The 22,343-nt window shown below is 30.1% G+C and overlaps 2 protein-coding genes and 1 pseudogene across 3 annotated transcripts in view; 1 reads left to right on the top strand and 2 right to left on the bottom strand.

The window, feature by feature from the left end:
* Positions 1-22,343, top strand: part of LOC145835304 (uncharacterized) — a 171,681-nt gene that overhangs the window by 130,715 nt on the left and 18,623 nt on the right. The gene's annotated exons all lie outside the window — the stretch shown is intronic.
* On the bottom strand, positions 2,432-4,442 carry LOC145834140 (uncharacterized). The gene is made up of 5 exons (XM_082941498.1): positions 4,319-4,442; positions 3,828-3,881; positions 3,512-3,571; positions 3,319-3,378; positions 2,432-3,027 (listed from the first exon to the last, which is right to left on the bottom strand). Exons 1-5 carry the CDS (start codon positions 4,398-4,400, stop codon positions 2,849-2,851), a joined length of 435 nt encoding a protein of 144 aa, XP_082797624.1. The 5' UTR covers positions 4,401-4,442; the 3' UTR covers positions 2,432-2,848.
* On the bottom strand, positions 19,862-22,341 carry LOC145834837 (transient receptor potential cation channel subfamily V member 5-like; annotated as a pseudogene).

Genomic DNA, 22,343 nt, shown 5'->3' with positions numbered 1-22,343 from the left:
ATTTTGATTGAAGTATATTTTTTCAATTAGTTGTACTATATATTATCAGGTTTTTTATTAAAAACGTTTTAACGATGATACATTTCAAAATTATTTTGTACAAAAATTATAAAAAAAATCGAACAATTAAAATCTTGATTAAATAGTCATGACTGATATAAAAAACTTCTATTGATTTTGAAGATTTTTTCTTATTGCACTCAATTGTAGCTCCTTCTTTTCAATAGATGACTCTGCATCCTTGACAGTATTTTCTTCTTTGGTAGCAAACTTTTCTTCTTCTGTATCTCCTGCTTGGACGACGTCTGTTGTGCCTTCTGTATCCTTTGCCGTAGTAGCCTCTCGAGTAACCCTTTCCTCCGTAGTAATGACTCAACAAAAACAATATGTGTTGAACTTAAATTGTTATAAGGTTTTATATTGTGTTTTGCTGTAAACCCTGTCATAGTGTTGTTTAATGTGTAAAGAAAAACTATCTTTTAAGAAAGTAAAAAAAAATCCAAGCCATAGTATTTGATTAGAAATTTAATAACTTAGACGCAATAACGCTCGCTATTTGATGTTCTGATGCTCGATTCTAAGTGCTCGCTATTTGATGGTTGATATTAGATGCTCGAAACTAGATGTTGAATTTAACCTGATGATAAGTGGACTGTGGACCATGCGAACGTAGTTTGATGATCGTAACTTAACACACAGCTTAATGTAAAATTCATCTAACGCGTATTTTAGACACAAACGCCGATATATACGCATTGGAAAATAACTTATCTCTTTCGAATAAAAAATGTTGTTTTAGAAATTGGGAAAATTGTTTTGAAAAAGCTTAGAGACTGTTTTTAATTTTACTGCTGTTTTAGTTCTAAAATAAATTCTTTCTCAAAACTATAAAACAATGCATGCCTTTGCTACAAAAGCTTTGGATTATTACTGATAGCTGAAAAGAAAAAAAAATAAAAACATTAATTAATAAATAACTTGTATACATTAGTGTAAATTTTTCTCAAAGAAGTTAAAATATTTTTCATACTTGTACAAGTATTCTAGTGCCACATTGTCAATAAGTATTATGAACAATAAAAAGTTTAGAAAAAACTTTCGAATTATCAACATTTATTCTACTTAATTCCTATAAAAGTTTTAGTACTTATAAAGTTAGTTTTTCCGATGAAATATCAGAACTTCTAAATACGTTAGTCATAGTTACTCCATAGATCGGCTTTAATTTTCTTATCATAAGTCTTGTTGTCGTCTATTTGACGTATATGAAATTTATGACTATTAATCGAAATAAACTAATTTGAACTTATGTGGAGCAATCGGTTTTCTTTTATACGGATTTTTTGCATTGAAACTTTTTTCTAGCTTTATCATAGCTCCAGCTAAATTGACTGCAACTCCGCCATTACAAAATTTTGAATAACAAAAAAAAAAGTATTATGTTTATCTTCAGCACTACAAAACTTTTTTTAAGTTTTTTGTCTATCACAATAGATTATGTACCATTTTAAATTACTTGGCTTTCAAAGAAGATAATTCTAATTTAGTTTTAGGTGGTACAGCTGAAGCAGGGCCCAATTTGAAACGGGTAGGTGTCAAGCATGCACGAAAGAACATTTTTGCACGAAAAAATTTTTGCACGGCCTCAATTTTGTACGGGAGGCCATTTTTGCTCGAAGATACTTTAGCATGGATTTGATTTTTTTTCTAGATCTTATTTCTTTTAATTTTTAAAATTGTCTTTACTATCACTGTTACCCTTAACCCTTAACTGTTGATAAGTTATTTTTTATTCTTTTTGATCTTTTATTAATTCATTTTTTACTTTAACTTTTTATTTATAAATAATTTTCATTTAATTTTTTTTTACTATCATTGTTGCCCCTGACCTTTACCCTCGGTAGGTAATTTTTATTTAATTTTAGGTTTTTTATTAATCTATTTTATTTCTTAACTTTTTTTTTTTCTCATTAATTTTTTATCCCTTGTGCATAAAAGACCCTTCGAGCTAAAGTGACCCCTCATGCAAAAGTGTCTTTGTGCAAAAGTGTTTCTTCGTGCATATTTGACCTTTCGTGCAAAAATTTATTCGTGCATATTTGACCTGTCCCCATTTGAAACAGCCACTTTAAAAGCCTAAACTACAAAAATAAACCTTTACAAACACTTTCTTTTTTCTTTTATTTTATTTTTTCTAGGTATAGTAACAGTTCAAAAGTTCTACCCCACGCATCGTCCCTTGTAACAAGTGTTTCTTTTCCTGTGTAATACAACACGTAGCCATATGTTTGATAAACTTCATCTGGTGAAATGATAATTTAAGCTAATTTAAACTTAATGAGTAAAACTATTTTTTCTTCTTTTTAAGCTTACATTCAAATACTTCAAATATTATAAACTAAATATGACAACGAGTTTTAAAATAAGTTTTATTTGAGTAATGACACAACATAGAAAAAACCGTAAAAGATTGTTTTGTGTTTCGATTCTTTTTACTTTATCATCGTTAGTCTTAAAAAAAATTCATTAAACATATTGTTTTTGCATAAACATAATCACTTATAAAATAATTGTTAAGAGATAATTTAGTGTACAAGGCTTTAAAGTCAGACATACTAAAAAAAATTATGTAACTTAATTTAGAATAAATCTTTTCTAAACTAACAAAAAACGTTTCGAATTTAAATGTAAATGGTTTTGTTTTCTACTAATACTTTGTAATAAATATGTATTAATGCTATGTTAATTACATCAATTTTATGAATTTAGGAACATCGACTTATTTCAACAGTTATATAAACAATATTGCTTGTACAAATGGTATTACGTGAATTATGTTACCATATTCTTAACAGTGGAAGTGGTGGATTCCGCAGCCTCTGATGTGATGTCTTCTTCCGTAGCAAGTTCTTCTTCTTCTGATGCACCTTGATCTTCTTCTTGGAAGACATCTGTATCTTCTTCTCACTGGAACGCATCTCACTGGGTGGTAGTAGCCTTTTGAGTATCCTTTTTGGTAGTAGTGGTCTGTTTAAATTTAGTGAAACACTTTTTGAATTTTATAGCTTTTCGTATTATCAATTTTGTTATCATATCAAAATTGTTAACTTAGAAGATAAATCATTTTTGGTAAATGGATATGTTTAAAAATGATACTTTATAAAAAACTTAAAAGCTAAGGATATATAGTTTTCGTGTCCTTTAATAAGCTAATTTATTTTTTAAAGCACACAATTAAATCAGTATTTTTAATTCTGTTAATTCCTTGACTTGTGTATAAACAAATTTAGTTATCTTGTTAATGTGAATTTTTTTTACCTGGAATTCTGAGTCCGTTAGTTGGTCCGTATTTTTCTTTTGGAGTGTATGGATGGTAATCTGTAAAACAAGTTGTTTAGTTTTATTATACATATGAGCTTGATACTACATCTGCTTTTTTTTAAAACTAGCAAATTTCTAAAAACTTTTTTTAAATTTCTATATTTAAATCTCTATCCTATTTTTGTTTTACCCGGGATTCTGAGTCCGTTAGTTGGTCCATATTTTTCTTTTGGAGTGTATGGTTGGTAATCTGTAAAATAAAATTAAAACTATAAACTAGAATAACTATCAGTTTTTTACTATTACCTTTTATGGAAAATAGACAATATAATCAATACGTAAGTTTATAATTAGAAAACTATTTTTATTACATAGTAAAGCTAGTAATTTAAAAGTAAACTATATAAAATCTTAATCAAATTAGTAAACTAACTCCTAAATATCCAAGCAACATTTTCAAATACTTTTTTGTTGTAGTTTTTAGTTAAAATAAAATTTTTAGTTACCTGGAATTTTAAGTCCGTTGGCTGGTCCGTACTTTTCTGATGGAGATGGCAAGTCTATAAAAATTTGTTTTAATTATAAAAATCAAATTTATGATATCATATAAGATAATATACATCTTTTATAAGAAATTAAAAGAGAAACATATGTTGTACATCTCAATAGAAAATGTTGAAATGATTTAGTAGCAACTTAAAAAAACAAATTATAGCTTTATTACCTATAATAAGAATAAAATGAAAACTTTAAGTTGTATTAAAAGTTTTAGTGTTAATCATCATTTATTCTTTTTAACACTAAGCTTCAAAAACATAGTTTTATATTTATATTAATTTGTAAAAAAAATATATAATCTGTGTAACAAGAATTGGTAGCAACCTTAAAAAAACAAAACTTTGTTCTTTCAAGTTAGAAACTGTACAACTTTTTACTCTGTTTTAAAATACCTATGTTGTAAACTACTAGTTGTTTTATAACTTTTTATTAGATTTACCTGGAATAACAATTTCTTCTGGGCATGGGTTTGGGATGGCAAGAGCACATCCGACAAGAGCGATAAGAACAATCAACTTCATTTTAGTATCAGTAAAATGATAATGAATACTTTAAGTTCATGTGTGCAGCGTTTTATACTAAAATTTTATACCAAAAATCACAAAGTATTTAGCAAGGGCAGCATTAATCTAATTCCGGGATCAGAAGCCACGAAGTAAGACTGTGTTTGGTTTTGAGAACCGCTTTTTGAAATGCACTAATCATATTTTGACATTCAATTACGAAATCACTTTACTTTTAACCTTAAATAAATAGAAGCGATGCTTTGTTTGTTTAATTCCGCACTTTCACGTCCGCTTAACTGTAAAACAAACAACTATGGATTAAAACTTAAGAGCTATATTAAAATAAACAGTTACAAATATACCAGCTTAAATTTTTCGCTAAACGTACTAAACACGATGACAATAAACGCTTGATAATATATTAGATCTAGAACTTAATGAGTTAAAATATTTAAATGTATACTATTATATTACGCAAGTAGATTAACAGTTAACCACTATTAGTTGAATTAAACAATAAAATAAATGTTTCATGACAAAAATATTGTTGTAAATGCTCTTACACTTTTTATAAATTTATTTTAAAACAGTATTACACATATTTGGTTTCTAAGACATACTGGACAGGTGTTTAATACTTATTTTTTATTAACATGGTTGTTCCATAAAGTTGCATTTTATTTGAAAACAAAACTTCTCAACAAAAATGTACTGTTATCAAAAATAGTCTAATAAGTACTAATAAAAACTTGTAAGTTGTTTGAAGAATGCGTAATTTCGTAATTCATTTACTACAACTAAATACAAGTTAAACTAGCTTATATCCATATATATATAAAGATATATATATATATATATATATAGACATAATCTTATTTGAATTGCATTCGTAAAATTTTTAGTGCTAGGCCAAAATACTAAAAGAAAAACACTTCATTTGTAAGTTTTTAGTATAATTACTAACTTTAGTACTTTACTATTACAAAACTATTTTATGTTTTTTCTCGTTGTACATAGCTGAGTTATTTTAGTAAAGTTTTTAAAGTCTAAGTTTATTTTGGAATTAGTTACATATTTTTTGTAGTATTTTTAGTGAAATAGATCTATTATTGTTAAGCATAATAAACTAACTTTATTATATTGATACTTAATGCTTGAAAATACACAATTTCAGAAATAAAAAAGCTCTTTTTAAACTGTTATATAAAATTCTAAACAATAAAAACACTTATATTATAGTATAAAATACTGTTTTTGTTTTTATATCGGAGTATTAAACATAAGAAATAAAGGTAATGTTGTATATATTTAATTATTATATAAATTAATCTACCTTAAAACTATAAAAATTAACCGTTGTGTTTATCAAAATTACTTTAATGTTTTGATTTTAGTCATATAGTCATAAATTACTTTGTGTTATAACAATTGTACATTGGAAATTTTGGTTAAAAATTAAAATGGAAAGAATAAAAACTTTCCTTTTTCTTTAAAGTTTGTAAGATGGTTTTCGAAGTTTAGCTTTAAAAGTTTTAGTTGCCTTAAAAACTTCCATTTATTTTTAGTTATGAACTCATTTTAATTATTTTACAACTGTATTATAATATAAATCAACATTATAGTAAATTTAACACCAAAATACTTTAATTAAATTGATTTTAAAAGTGTTTATATAAAATCTAACACGTAATGACGTATCAAAAGAAAGTATAAATAAACTATGTAAAAACTTTTTATCCTTTTATTTTTTCTACTTGGTTCTAGTTCAAAGATCGGCAAGCTGCAATCCGCGGGCCGCAACAATGTAAACTTTTGAAACTTGCACTAGATGTCTTTGGATCTGAAATAAAAGGTAAACAATGATCTCAAGTACAGTTTACGGGAAGCCTTAATTATAAGAACCTATTAACAAATAGTTTTAAATTTATACAAAAGTTAAATAGCATAATTCAAAGTACCGTATACGTTAGGTTAACTAATAAATAAATAGAAAACCAAAGTTAGTGTAAGTTAAATAACTCTTATTTAAGAAAAATTTAACCTGTTATTGATTGACAAAAAGTACTTTGAATTTTAAATCATTTTAAATAATATTATAGCTAGTCAATCTTTTTCACAATGTTGTTTTAGTTAAGTCGATGCTTAACATTACCTCATGTTTATTTGCATCTAATTTGAAACTTTTTGAAAGTTTTTTATTTTAGTTATTACTTCACTTTAAACAAAGTAAAAGAAAATATACAATTTATTTTAGGTTTAGTGTTTATTTTACTAATTAAAACATCAAGTAGGTTTTAACGTCTTCAAAAAAAAAAAAAACAATCTTTTAAGGAGTTTGAGGTAGATTAGCTTAAGGGTTTTTAGCGCAAAGTTTATACTCAGCGGTTCAGATTTACAAAAAACCATTCCACGCTAATTAAAATATATATACTAAAGAGTTAAAAAATACCCTTCAAAAATATAAATATGATGAAACGATGGGTTAATCAGTACTACAATGTACTACAAAACTAAATTATGAGCACGTTTTAAGTTATTTCTTATAAAAATACTCAATAATATTTGTATAAACCAACTTTTTATAAAACTAGACAATAATTTTCCCGCCAGAGAGTGCTGCATTCGGATGCAAGCCGCGGGTTGTGAGTTGCCGACCCTAACTTAGGTGGTCACGAAAAGCTTTTTTTTTAAATATGTATTACGCTAATTTACTTCAAAATCTTTTGATAGATAACTAACTGTTCATCAATAAAAGTCAGCTAAAAACAGTCTTCTCAACGTAATTTGAACACAGCCGAAAAGTGCGTACTTAAAAGAAAGTGCGTATTCAAGTAGTCATAGTATAATTTTAACTAATATTACTCTCATACTCAATTATGTTGAACTTAAGTAAAAACAAACTTAATTTTCTTAGTAGTTTTGAAAATTTGTTTAATTTTTATCAAAATTTGTTGAGGACGAGAGTAAAACTTTTGAAAGTACTAAAACCCTTAATGTGCAAAAAAATGTAAATCTTTTAAAATAATTATCCTTTAGTTGTTTGCTTATCTGATGACATTTTAAAAGAGTATTTGAAAGTCTTTTACTGTGTTCTAAACATATTTAAGACTTATATTCTAATATATATATAAGTTTGTCTGTTATTCTTGTCTGAATAATTTTTTATATTTTGTGCTATATGCTTTTAAAAACAGCTTTGCCGACAATTATTTTACCTTTTTACTGTTTTTAATTTAATTTCGAATCTAGTTCTAAATATTCAGTCGGCATCATTTTTTTATTCAGTAAAAGTAACAATAATATTTTAATGAATTTTGTAGAATATTAAAAAACTAACTAAAACTTTAAAACCTATTGTTACGTCAATAAAATTTCGATGAATAATTTTTAATTAATTTTAAACTATCTTTTTTAAAACAACACGTTTTAAAAAGCACAATGGAAAACGCATTTATTATAAATGATCTTATGAATACAATGCTGACTGCAGTAGAAGAAAACTTGTCAACTAACAGTTTCAATGCTAGTCAGCAGCAAACTAACTTTGAAAAAGCGAATGAGATTGTTGTACATGATAATGATGTACCAACTCAAACTTCTGAGATTTGTAGTGGAAACAAAACTGAGTCTAATTTGAAAAATGAGTTTGAGTTCTTAAATGTTCCTTCGTTGGTACAAAACGAAAGGAATGACAGCCTTATAACGGAGTATTATGATGAACTTAATTATGTTGATGCTTCTTTCAATATGGTGATTGATTCCACTAAAAACAATGAAGTGGAAAGCAACATTCCTGAAAACGAGCAACAATATGACATTGTTTCTATTGATGCACCAAAAGACTGTCTAATGTCGTTGAAAACAAAATCAAGCATTAAAGTCTCTACAGAGCTGGGAAAGCAAAGAAACTTTGACATGGGAGATAACGATGCACAAATTTCTGTAAAGAAAAACAATGAGGTAATGAAACTTGGAAGTGAAATGTTAATTGATAATAAATTATCTGGAAAAGACAAAAAGATCGAAGAAGCGTTTAGTTTCAGCTCATTCGAAAGAGAACTGACGCTAGATTATGAAAGCTTGTCTGATGATAGTGAATTTTTTCTCACCAAAAGTCCTGGCATCGAAAGCCACTTTCAACCAGATACTGAAATCTGTAGCTCAGTAAAATCGTCCAACATCAAAACATTGAAGAAGACTTTTGAAGTTAGCAATGAACGAAAGATGAAATCAAAATCTAAAAAGTTCAGATGGTTTAGATCAAATCGAGTTTCTCCCGACCAGCTGCAACCAGAAGTAAAAACTAAGTCAAAGGCGAAGAGGCTGGCTTCGAGTTTTGCTAAAGGACTGAGAAGTTCATTCAAAAATGTAAGGAAAGCTTACAAAAGCAGAAGACGATTAAATTTTATGGTTTTATGTCCAGTACCTTTGTTTTTTATGCATTTGTAATATAATGCATTTCTTAATAAAACTGATACAACTGGTATTTGTTTCTTTTCTTTTAATTAGGCAATGGATACAGATTAATACTGCTTTTAGTAGTTCATCTATGACAACATTTAAATTCTAAATTAAGAGTTTCTAAAAACAATTTAACACTACTACAATTAGTAGTACTTTTTTTAACTTTATGTCGGTGTACTTTATGTAAGCTTACGGTGAAAACATAAGTAATTTTAAAGTGAAAAGAACTAGTGTAACTAGAGATAGATATGGATTTATAAGAAGATTATCTATGATAACATCTAGTTTAAGAGTTTCACGTCAAGCTAAACAGTACTACAATTAGAAATAAATTTAGTAAAGAAAAGTATAGTGGAATGCTAAATTTTATTTTGATATTTTACTATAATTTTGTTTTATTACATTTTAATATCAAATCTTATAATGAGGTTAAACAACTTTTTATCAAAGCGTTTTAAATTTATAACAAAAACTGTACGCTTTTTACTTAGTCTACAACTTTTTAAAACCTTATGTCTGTGTACTATTAGGTAAGCTTACGAACAGTTGAAGTATTAAAACAAAAGTGAATTTAAATTGAAAACACTAAAATACAGGTAGATAAGGGTATAGAAGAAGACATATTGTTATCTGCGTATGTAATAAAAGCAGTTACGTGAAGTTTCAAACTTCAACAATTCGAATTCTTAAAACAATGTTTGAAGGGCCAACTAAAAAACTAATATATACTGGAAAATAAAAACACTCCTTAATACTTAAATAAAAATATTATGATGGCAAAAAAAAAAATAAAAAAATATAGATAAAAGTAGAAAACTGATATTTACTAAAAATAACCCCATTTTAGTAACTTTTGAAACTTGTTAAAGGTATATCTCAAAAAATACTTAACATTTTTACAAAATAAAATTTTTTTATCAAAGATTAGTTAAAATATTATGAAGGTAAAATACAACCTTTGATTAGAAACTTGTATAACTTTTTCTAAGTTATGCGTTAAAAGCTACACAGTAATCATTAAGTCTAAATGATTTACTACTGTCACTTTAAAACTTTAATATTTTTTTATTTGATCATACAAGATATTAGCCTTTTATTGAAATGCTTTAATTTTCTTAAGAGTTTCAATATAAAGCTACTTTAGCGTGGAATTTTAAAAATAATTAAAAATCATTCTTATTGTTAAAACGAGATTTGTACATAATAATAAGATTAGTTTTAAGAAAAAGTTTTAAAGTTTAGTCTACAAAAATTTTAAATAACTTTCTAATTTTATATAGTTGACATTAAAACAGAATTTGAAACCTGATCGTTTAGTTTTTCTTTATTTTAATATTTGCAATTCTTCGTTTGGCATTTGTATAAAATATTACTTTTAATAATAAATTATTTAAACACCGAATTCGAATGCATTTTAATTAAAGTGTATATGAAACGTAAAGTTTTTTCTGCATATAAATAATTTCTACTAGAGCACCACAAGTCATTAGTAAAAGTTAATAAAGGCAAAATAGAAGTAAAAGTAGTTGTAACAAAAAAAAATACTTGTTGAATCTTTTCTATTTTAAATTAAAAAAAAAATCAAAACTGACTTAAAGTACCTTGGCGATAAAACATTTGTGCAACTTACTAATTTTAATAATATTCTATAAGAACAACAGTGTAATCCTGTGTAATGTATATGTTTTTTAAAAACAACACTACAGCAATATCAAAGAAAAAAAAATTAATAGTTAAATTAAAAGTTAGCATGAAATATATTTATTTCAGTAATAAAGTTAAACAAAAAAATTTAATAAAATATTAACAAACTTCTGAGAAAAAAAAGTTGTAACAGTTTTTGACATAAAATGTAAGAAAAAGCGAAAATTTATACTAAAAAGCTAATATGGGCAGTGTTTTGAAGTTCTTTTAATTGCTTTAAACACTCAAAAAGACTGATGTAGTTTTTCCAATTCTTTATTGGAGCTGCATGAAGATATTTGCAGATTGGATCTCGTTCCTAGACTTTGAGTTTTCTTCAGTTCAGTTTTCTTTCTTTCGTAGGCTCTGCAGAGTTACGATTTAGTTTTCAAGCGGACTTGAGAACTCGGCAATTTAAAACTAACTTTGTTCTTTATTTTTTATTATTACAATTATACTGTATAACTTATTCGTAAGTTATTTATATAAATAACAAAATTATAAGCTATCTTTTTTAATAATTTTGTTTTAATACTCGCTATGTTCGAGTGTGATTATTTGTCAAATTGCAAGTAAATTTATGTAAGATGATGCTCGAGTGTTAGCTAGAAAATATGAACGTCATTAGCAAAATTTGAAACACAACATTTGCCACTAGTTTAAATTTTCCATCAGTTATAAAATTCTTACTTTTTATATCAAGAATCTACATTATTTTTGAACAAAAGTCACAAAAGTACGGGGTAACACATGTTTTTTTTGTTTTTTAAATGTTGTTTGTGATTAGAGTTAATTAAGTATTATACAATATTTAAATAAATCTGAATTTTTTAAAAGTTTGCCATAGGCTTGCTACTTATTTTAAAACGAAGTTAGCCAGTGCTACACTTAAATAAAGGCCTCTATATGTGTCTTTAGTTTTTGACTTCATACTATAGCATGACTAAATCAGTTTAAATAAATGAACAACTCAAAGAGTTTCAAATATAACCTTAAAATTTAAATAAGTACGAACCATTTTTTTTAATAATTGTTTTGTACTGTTTAGTAGGTGTGTAGACCAGTAAACTAAATACTATAAAACATTTGAAAAAGGAACTTTTGTAGTGGAAATAACTTTTGTTGCTAAATGTTTAACAACTAAGCTTAAAACAACTTTAGCTTTTTTACGAAAATAAGTAATATATTTTTTGATTCTCAATCAATGAAGTGTTATTAAAAGTATTTCTTAGGTTCTATGTTTATTGTTTTTGGTAAATGTTTAAATTTTAAGTATGTTAATTATACAGTATAACTAAATTTCCCTATTTTTTAAATAAAGTTAGTGTATTTAAATAAAAGAAAATTGTAAACGAATACTTAAATTAATCTGTTTGTATTAAAGCCTAAAAACTACTCAAAAATAGCTTATATAAAAGATAAAATTACTAAACTATAATTAAGTCAGCTTTTTTCAGTCTACAGCAGGATTTCCCGAAGTGGGTGTCATCGCCCGTTTGTTAGTAATTTTAGCAGGCCAGTGGGCTGAACAATAAATTGTATGTTAAAAAAAGAGGAAAACTAGTAAGTGGACAACTTAACTTTTAATTGATGTTTCCAAAGTTTAATATTTTTAATCGATTCTTTTCTAATCCTTAAGTAAATAAATAAATGAGTATGTTTTTTTAGTTAGCAAAACGCTACAAAGTATAATGTGTTAATCAAAAATTTGAATTAGCAAGCATGTTTTTTTTTTAATTTTGGAAGCATACGTTATTTGATTCTGAATTTAAATTGTTTCTTAAAATTTGAAAATACATCGGCTATTTAGAGTTTGAAATCTTTTTTATTTAAATTCTTTAGTTATATAAGCGCTTCAGTTTGTTTTAAACTGAAAGCTATACAAAGTTTTTGTTTCAAGTCTTTTTACATCGCCCTTAAAAAATAAAGTGTACAAAATTATTGAAGTGTTATTTTTTGCTTCTAAAATTGCATATTGTATAAGTTGTTGGTGCTAGTATTAAAACTAAAATGCAAATAAGTTATTTTCCTGTGCACAAACTATTTTTTTAAACGATTAAAAAGTATATGTTATCTGAACAGTTTGGTTTTGGTACTGGTTTTAACTAAAAAATTAAAAAAGGTTTATAAATTAAATTTATTAATTTTCGTTTAGCTCATCATCAGAATAAACATGCTAAAAACTAATAACATTATAGTGTAATTTTAGTTATAAACAGTAATTTTGAAATACCTAACTATAAAATGTTACGTCACAAAGCATAAAAGTCTGTTAAAAGTGTTTAAATTAGAGTTTTATTATAATTATGAATTTGAAGTTGTTTGTAAGACGAAACTGTTCAACAAAAAATATCTAAGATAGTAGAAATTTTACCTGAAACAAAATTAAATAAAATGTACATTACAAAATTACGACAATAAACGACAACAATAATACTAAAAACACGCTATTTATAAAGTTTTAAATTGTGTAACTATATATGCTATCTGTTGTAAGTTTTTTCGAGCTGTATATTTCTGTTAAACTTGGAAACACTTTGAAGTTAAGATATTTTAATTAATCTTTGTATTAACATACTTACTGCAATAGAACACCATAACTAGAATTTTATAATTTTATATAAAAAATACAAAGAAATTTAACATTATAAAACACAGGAGTTTAAAAGATTAAAAATTCAAGTGTTTATGCCATTGAAATGATTTTTATTTAAAAGATAAACGTTATTTCTTGTTATGCATATTCGAAAAAGCTAAAACGTAAACAGAAAAAACTAGAATAAAAAGTTAGCTTGTTTGTAATAAACTTGCTGCATTGATTAAAAAGCGATCACTCATAGATGTGTCATAAATTGCAGCGGTGACTGTTCACTGTTACTTCAAGCAACTATTTTTCTTCTAATGTTAAGAAAAAAATATTGTAATTGTTAGGCTTTTTTTATTCAGAATAACTTAAAATGTTATGCTTATAATTGTACTTCTAAAAATTCTCAAATGATATACTTCAAAATATAATATACATGATCACTTGAATAAACTGAAGTTTTAAACTAAAACAATAAAGTTTTGTATCAATTACTATAAACATAGAAACATGTATGCAATATTTTAAACGTATTACAAAAGCAAAAAATATAAAAAAACCGAACTTAAGAGTTTAAAAAAGTATTTGAATCGAACACTGACCGATGCATGTATCTTATATGACAGTTTATAAAAAATTTTACAATGTGAATCAAATAAGAATGAAAGTCAAAGATGAAATTTCACCTTTAATTTGACTTTTTAAACGTTCTACTCTTTCAAAAACTGGCATATGAAAAACGATGTGTAAGTAACGGCCCAGTTTTTAACCGCACCCGTCTCATCGACCGCAATGGCCCCGTCGGAACCTGTGTCGAAATTCACTCCCGTCACTTTTGAAAAATCCCCAACAACTTTCCCGTACTCAGTGGTCAGCTTTCCGTTTGCCTTTTTCATTCCTGTCCACGTCATACCAGAGGCTGTTTGCCAGATGTTCCCCAAAAATTTTCTGTAAATAATGCATTAATAGCCTCAACAATAATAGCTTTTTCCTGTGAATATCAAAAATCAGGATATTTTTCAGGCTTTTCTAAACTTGATTTGATAGTTTAAGAATTTCGCACCTTCTGTTAGAGACCGCCTTTCATTCCGTATTTAGTTGTTCAATCCCTTAATAGTTAGTTATTGCCCCATTATGACGAAAATCACTCCAATGTCGTCAGGGTACATGACAATTCAAATTCTGACAATTCATATTCTTAAAAAAATTGAAAAAGCCACAAATAAAATAGTAATGTACATTTGTCAAATATAAAAAATATTACTTATATACATATACACTACATATGTATTTTTTACTTTCTTCAAATTTTTATTGCTTATTGAGATATAGTCTTTTAGATATTTTTTTAAGAATTTGAATTATCAGAATTTGAGTTGTCATGTAACCTGTTGTCCAGTTTGGCGAAACGGTTTAATGGTTTAGTTAGTTTAATGTATAAAAAATGTCTTCATTACTTTTTTTGTAACTTTAAAATTCATACAGCAAGAAGGCGCAACATCATAGACAAGTACAATATATTTTTAACTTACTTTATATGTGCTTGTTTTTAGTTAATAAAATAGTTAAATTCAGCTAATAATTTCTAAAGTTGTTTTAAAGCAATTAAATATGCTGGTTTTTTTTTTGTCATATACTAACATTATAAGAAAATCTTGCATTTAATTAAAAAACTGCTTTGTTTTGTAATAATAATAAACTTCAACCTGTGTTTCTTGACTCGAAAAAAAATAGTTCGAAGAAAAACAAATGTGAATGAAAATTAACTGCTAAATTAAACTAACAATCTTGAGCTTTTATCCTTCCAATCTTCGAAATTAGTGGACATGGCAAGAAAGCCTTTATACTCACTCTTACAATGTGTGCTCGCATCTGCGAAATTCTTTATCTGTTGCACAATTTCGAAAGTGTAGACTGGCTCTGAATAATATAGCAGATATTGCTGTTTGCAATTCAAGAAACTCTATTTTTACATGTTACAGTTTCAAATCTTCAACGAAGGTTTGTTTTGTAGAAGATAATTATAGTTAGTTGGCTTAACTTAAAAATATTGCTCTATTTCCTGAAATGTAACGAGCTTATTTAAATAATAATATCAGTGCAAATTTGATATTTTATTCTCTACCAGGCTTCGATGGCTAAGAAAAATTACGACTTTTTCAAATATAATAAAATAGTAAACTGCACTTTAGTTACTTAAGTTAAGCACTAGTTAGCACAATATACTAAAATTTGCACTGATTATATTAGTTATATAATTATGGTGGTAAATTTTAAGTTATTATTTAAGATACAACTAACTTAAACATAACTATTTTTAGATTCGTTTCGTTTTATTAGTTTATTTATTTATTGGACTTTCTATTAAAGACTTTGTCTTTAAACTATTGTCTAACAAAAAACAGTTTTCTAACTTTCATTTAACTAATATTAAAAAAATATAAATGTATGATTTTCTGTTTTAAAACTTACATTGTTTTTAAGTTAAACAACAAGTTAAAACAACTGGCTAGAATATTTAAACCAAGTCTTACAAACCTGGTGCAACAGTTTGATCGCTTGTATTATGATCGCTTGTATTATGATCGCTTGAAACTCCCAATGTAAGAGCCAGGCTCAGAACCAACGCCAGTAGGCAGACAACGGAAACAACAAGGAAGACAACAGCCTGCTTTTTCTCCATTTCTTTTTCAAGTTTAAGCTTTTTTCCTGAAATAAATCGTTCAGGTTAGGCTTTGTTGACCGTGCTAAGAAAAAAAAAAACAGTACGTTTTTATCTGAAGATAACCTTTTTGAATGAAAATCAACCGATCTAAAGCTAAGTCAAAATTAACTTTTTAAAATTTAGTTATTCCTGCAAGATTAGTAGTTTAATGCAAGCTTAATCATTAAAGACTAACTTATTTTGTTTATGCTGCATAAAAATACGTCACACAATGACAAATACATATGTAATAGAAAAGTTTAGTAATACACTTATGTTGTATGAAAACATTTGTGTTTAAAATAAAATAAATTCTATTATTTTTCACTTTTATAACAATTTCAAAGTTATTAAAAATAAATGTCAAATTATTATTAAAAATGTATAAATAACATACTAAATCTTTTAAACGCTTTTTGTAAAGTAATAAATTTAGAAATTGCATTAACGTGTAGTACTAGAGCAGGGGTCGGCAGCCTTTTATAAGTCGCGAACCATTTTTTTGTGAATAAAATGCTCGCGGGCCGCACTATATAGGTCTTCGCGGGTCGCAATTTTCATATAATAACTGCAATAATCACCACGATAAATCTATTTTAAACTGAAAAAAAGCTTTAAAAAAGCACTAGTAATGAGTTATAGCTTAAATAACAGCCAAATTTTATGCTTTTACCTCAAAAACTTGTATACTTATTACTTTAAAAAAGTATGATTTTAGCTGGAAAATGTCTCGCGGGTCACATATTTTGTTTTTGAGGGCCGCATTTGGCCCGCGGGCCGCACTTTACCGACCCCTGTACTAGACTGTCGTTGTTGTGTAAGTGGAAATAAAAATTAAGCAAGCAGTAAAAATCATTTGTTAGTTGGATTTTTTATCAAATTAAATAAAACTAACAGAAACTGACGCAGACCGACGTAAAAGAATGACGCATGCGTGAGCAACAGTGAGTGGCTTTCGTTTGCTTGTTATTTGCTTCTTATTAATATCAATTAAAATTTCGCTTTTAATGTTTTAAAAATAATTTACTTTTTTAACAAATTGTTTAAAGATAACACGAACCGTAAACGAAAGCATTTATACACTTTATTTAAAAGCACTAGACATCACAGCAATATTGAAGATAGCCGAATGAAATACTGGTTATACTTTAATTTGATTGACTCAATTTAATTGAAAGACAGAAACTATAACTAATTAGACTTAACTGATTGAGTTATTTGCACAACTTTCTTCGAAATGTTTTCAAAAAACGAACATTGTTTTAAGTAACAAACACAGTCTTATTTTAAGTATAAGGTTGGCTTTTAAACATCCTTTATAACATACAAAGTTAAATGTTACGAAGTCCTAATACTATTTGATTTAATTGATAGATTTGATCCTGTATTTTTTATTTAATTTCATCTAAGTTTCTAAGTTTGTCTCCTACAAGTTTTTCTTTGATTTTGATACCTTGCTTTAATACAATTTTAAAAACACAGTTTATATACTATACGATGAGTAGGTGTTTATTTTACACGTGGGAAAACTTTTGCACTAAAACTTTTTTTTCACGATGACACTTTTGCACGAGTGGAAAATTCTGCACGGCGTCACTTTTGCACCGAGGGTTATTTTTGCACGGTGAGTTACTTTTGTACGGCGACTCTTTTGCACACAGGGTCACTTGTGCACGGCGTCACTTTAGCGCAAGTATGCACTTAAAGAGATACGCATCCGCGTAAAGTACGCACCTTCATTAAGTACGCAACCGCGTGAAGTACATCGTGAAATTTACTGTTTTGTTTATTTCAAGATTTAGTGCGTAAGGCGTAACTAACGCGGGTGAACATTTAACCCGGCTGCGTACCTCTTCAGACATTAAAAAGTGTTTTTGTTTAGTGTAAAATATCTATATAGAAAAGGAGTCGGAAAACTTAGGTAAAGTGTGTCTCATTAGTTAAAGACTTCCGTGATATGAAGTTGGTTTGAGCTTAAAAGAATTTTAATATAACTTTACAAGTATGCCTCTTTCTTTTGGTTTTCTTTTGCTGTTATTTAATTTACGATTACATACTTAATTATAGATTGCTCTGATACCTTTTGTTTTATTCAAATCAAATTTATCAAGAATAAATGCTTTTTAAATCATTAATGCCTTAATTTACCAAAACCTTAAGCTCTTTTGTTTTGAAAGCATTACACAAGTAGTTTAAAAGAAATATTAAAAAAAAAATTACAGAAAAACTCCTTTTAAGTTTTAAGTAATTTAAATGCCCAATCCGTTTTAACATTCCTATATAAATTTGTAAAATCTAGTTGATCTAAAAAGGAAGGCATACAGTTTAATTATTTAGACAACCTTATTTTTCTTTTAAAAGCCTAATCCCATATATGTATTCATAATGATTTGGTACCAGGCAACTTAAACTATAAAAGTTGAAGTGACTTTACTCTAATAAGTTATTGTGTTTATAATACTTTTAATGAACTTATAATTTGCTTGTAATCCACATCGGTTAGATTTTTGTATTTCACAAAAACAGTTTACTATCAACCTCCATACTTAATTTGTTCTTCAAGTTAAACTGCGTTCAAACTAAGTTGTTTTATTAAATGATAGTTGTGTAATTTTATTAAAAAAAAAAGATTAAAGTTTTTTTTAATAAGTTAATTAAGTTCAATGTCACTAACTGACAAAGTCCAAATTCAAAGAGTAACAACTAGTAACAAAAGTATTTCAAGTGTGCTACACTCTTTGGCACAGTTAGTTTTGTAGAAAGTTAAATATCTTAAATAATTAAATCGTTAAGTTCAGATGCATTCAATATTGCTATGTTTCAAAGCTTTTATCTAGAGGTCAGTTATAAAAAAATCTAAAATTTGAAATTGTATACAGTATGAGGTTAAGTTTGTAATCGTAATGAAACGCTAAATAAAGTTTAAATAAACTTTTTTTTTGAACAAAACTTAGCTTTAGTTTTGTAGTAATTATAAAGCTATAATTTTTTTTTTGTTACTATAAATTATAAATCAAAATATAACAAGTTTTTTTGAAAATTAATTTTACAAGGCTTTATTCTCACAAGAAATGTAAAACCAAAGAATTCATCAATTTTTGAGAAAAAAATAGTTTCATTGTTATTCGTACCTGTAAACTTATTTTAATACTAAAAATTTAAAAACATATTTGCATTAAAAACTAATCAGCTAATTTCAAAACATTTTTTGTTAAGTTCATCCAAATAAGTTTAAATTAGATTTAATGTTAAGAGTAATGTATAACTTAACTAGTTAATTAATTAAAACAAGATAATTTTGTTTAAAAAATTTTTTAAATTTCATTCTACTGAATAAAAAGTAGTTTATAGTTTCTACCTAAAACATTTAAAATTTGAAGTATTTTGAATTATTCATTAAACTCTAACTGTGTTTATCTAAAAACTTAAAGTAAACGAAAACAACTGAAAATTATTAAAATGCAAAGCCATATTGCCAAGTTTTTATATGAGTGAACAACTGAATAAAATTTCAAGTTAAACAAAAACAAACCTTATTAAATATAAGCAAAAAGTTAGTAACTTTTTGGTTATTTGAAATTAAAATATTTCGGTTGGTCAGCTAATTTTAAGCTTAGTACATAGTTAGTGTCTAAAAATTGTTAAATATTCAAAATAATCGCCTGATTTTATTTGTGTTAAAATCTTCATTAAAAGTTTAAAATACTTCAAAGTACACAAAACCTGCATGATTAATAACTATACAGATAAGAAAAAACTTCAAGCATAAAATCAAGAGGTAATACAATTATGCATATTTGACCTAAATAAATTGCAAATGCAATAAAACATCTAATTGTACCGAGTTAATAACCTTTTAAAGTAATCCCAATCAAAGTGAAAAGTTATTTTTTTCTAATAGTGCTAAGTTTCAAAAAAATAGCCGTAAAACACTTCAGTAATAAAAGCTCAAGTAATCTCAAAAAAAATCAAATAGAAATGCAATATATATATAAACAATCACAGTTATGACATTCAAAATAAAAGATCACAGTAAAACTCTTTGGCGTTTTATCACAGTGAAAACTTTCTATAATCAAAAAAAATAATAGCATCTCAAAAAAATCAACTAGTAACATGATTAAACTAATAACAAAAAGTTAAGAAAAACTCGAGTTGGAAGACTTGCTGAACTTGCGTCTGAAAATATTTTCCGCCTGGCCTCCTACCGCCGCGTCCTCCTCCTGCAGGGCGTCCGTCATCATCTCCTCGGCCTCCTGCTTGATCAGCACCATGGAGCTGAACTTGTCGACGAACACCTTCTTCGCCTGCTTCCTCTCGTTGCGCTTGAGGAAGGCGGCCTTGCGCTTCGCCTTCTTCCACTCCTTCTGCACTCCGCGCCTGCGCTGGCTCTCCGAGAACTCCAGCACCCGCACGACCATCATGGCGCGGCTGTCCTCCTCCTTCGACTTTTTCCTCCTCCTCCTTTCCAGCCTCCCCCTCGAAGGTCGTCCTGCTCGCGTTGATGCTGATGCCGTACTCCTGCTGGAAGGCGACCTTCTCCGCCGCCGAGTGGCTCCTTTCCATCACCACGATCATGCTCGCCCACTCCCGCCGCCACACCTTGCGCGCCAGCTTCTCGATCTTGTCGAACGTCTGCGTCATCATGGCGATGAGCATGTTGAGCAGCAGCACGTGCACGAACAGCATGAAGGTGATGAAGAGGAAGATGGCCAGCTCCGGGTAGCGCGCGTTCAGGTAGCTCTCGTAGGAGAACTCGCCGAACGACTGCTGGAAGAGGGTCATCAGCACGTCGTCGAAGTCGGTGAAGTTCGGGTCGCCGCGCCCGCGGAAGTTGACGAAGAAGGCGAGGGAGAAGGTGAGCATGATGATGAGGTAGATGACGACGAAGCGCGCCAGGTCCAGCCGGAACATGCGGTAGATGGCGGTGATGAAGGGCCCGGTGAGGGAGAAGTTCCTGAGGAAGAAGAGGCAGTAGGACCATATGAGCGGGGTGGCGATGGTCACCAGCCAGTCCTCGACCAGCGTCAGCTCGGTGAACCTGAAAATGATGGCGATCAACGTCAGGCAGCAGCCCTGGACGGGATGCTCTTCACGTTCTGGTAGAAGCCGAATGCGCCCTCTAAGACAACTTCCCTGACGGTGAAGAAAATCAGCGTGCAAGCGGCGATCAAAGTGAGGATCTCGAAAGCGAACCGGGTCCTGTGGATCGCGTAAGCGCCGTTCAACAAGTCTTGGGGGTCGTCGGGCCTCAAGTACACGGCCACCGAAAGAAACACGAGATGCAGAACGTAGAAGAAGAGCAGGCGGAAGAACTTCTTCTGCGCGTAGTTCTCCCACTTCTTCTCCAGCAGGTTGTGCACCACCGGGTCGCTCAGCATGTCCAGGTGGCTTTCCTTCTTGCCGCGGATGATGTACATCAGCGCCGACCGCCAGTCCGTCTCGCCCCTCGCGTCTATCGTGTCGAAGCACTTGAGGGGGTAGGCGCTGCAGCTGACCCTGTTGTACGACCAGTAGGTCCTGGCCGAGAAGTTGAGGATCTTGCTGAACATCTCCTTCTTGCCCAGCTTGGCCGCCAGCGACAGCGGCGTCAGGCCGTCGTTGTTCTCCAACGTCGCGTCGGCCCTGACCTTCTGGTGCTTGACGGCGTAGTAGAACATGTCCGGCTGGTCGTGGATGACGGTCAGGTGGAGCAGGTTGTTGCCGTACCTGTCTCTCCGCGCGGGGTCGCACCCGGCGTCGATCAGCAGGTCGTAGATGGCGTGGTTGCCCAGCGACGCGGCGAAGGACAGGGCGTACTCGCCGTAGTAGGCGTACCCCTGGAACTGCTTCTTGCTCAGGATCACGTCGCCCCTCTTCACGTCCACCGGCAAGAAGAACTTTCCCCTGGCGCGCGCGTGCAAGTCTATCCGCCGGGTGGCGATGATGAGCTGGATTGCGGCCACGTTGTTCTGTATGACGGCGAAGTGGAGGCACGACTCGCCGTAGTACTCCGTGCCCTCGTAGTAGTCGTACGCCAGCTCGGGGCACAGCTCCAGCAAGATGCCCGCGATCGCCACGTGCTTGTCCGAGTTGGTGAGAAAAAGGAGGTGGACGGGGGTTTCCCCCACAGCGCCCCTCTTGTCAATCCTCCACTTGATGCGGTGGTCGAGGTACGGGAACACCACCGAGTCGACGGTCGCCATGGAGAAGGTGTCGGCTTTCTCGGGGTCGTGGCCCCCGAACGCGATCTCTTCCTCGACGTAGTCCCTTTCCAGCTTGCGGTACTTGAAGGCGAGCCGGTTGTGCCACTCCTGGTACTTTTTCTGGGTCAGCACCTCCGACCCGTCCAGCAGGTAGTTCGGCTTCAGGTACTCCTCAAAGTACTTTCTGATCCTCTTCTTCTTCAGCTCCACGGGCTCGTCCTTCAGCCCCGCCCCGTCGTACAGGTCGATCAGGCGCCCGCCCCCCGACAGGTTGACGATCTTGTAGACGTCGTTCTGCCTGGCCAGCTGGTTCTGCAGCTTCCACGCCGAGTCGGAGT

This window comes from Thalia democratica, chromosome 4 (genome assembly GCF_965202585.1).
Source record: "Thalia democratica chromosome 4, ktThaDemo2.hap1.1, whole genome shotgun sequence".
In the NCBI taxonomy this organism is placed as follows: domain Eukaryota; kingdom Metazoa; phylum Chordata; class Thaliacea; order Salpida; family Salpidae; genus Thalia; species Thalia democratica.
Note: the sequence above shows the minus strand (reverse complement) of the source record. Positions and strands in the feature narration are given on the sequence as shown.

Excerpts from the sequence above, each read along its gene's own strand:
- LOC145834140 (XM_082941498.1), bottom strand. The coding sequence starts at position 4,400 with ATGAAGTTGATTGTTCTTATCGCTCTTGTCGGATGTGCTCTTGCCATC. Across the intron at positions 3,572-3,827 it reads CAACGGACTTAAAATTCCAG|ATTACCAACCATACACTCCA; the intron begins GTAACTAAAAAT and ends TTTATTTTACAG. Across the intron at positions 3,379-3,511 it reads TAACGGACTCAGAATCCCGG|ATTACCATCCATACACTCCA; the intron begins GTAAAACAAAAA and ends CTTGTTTTACAG.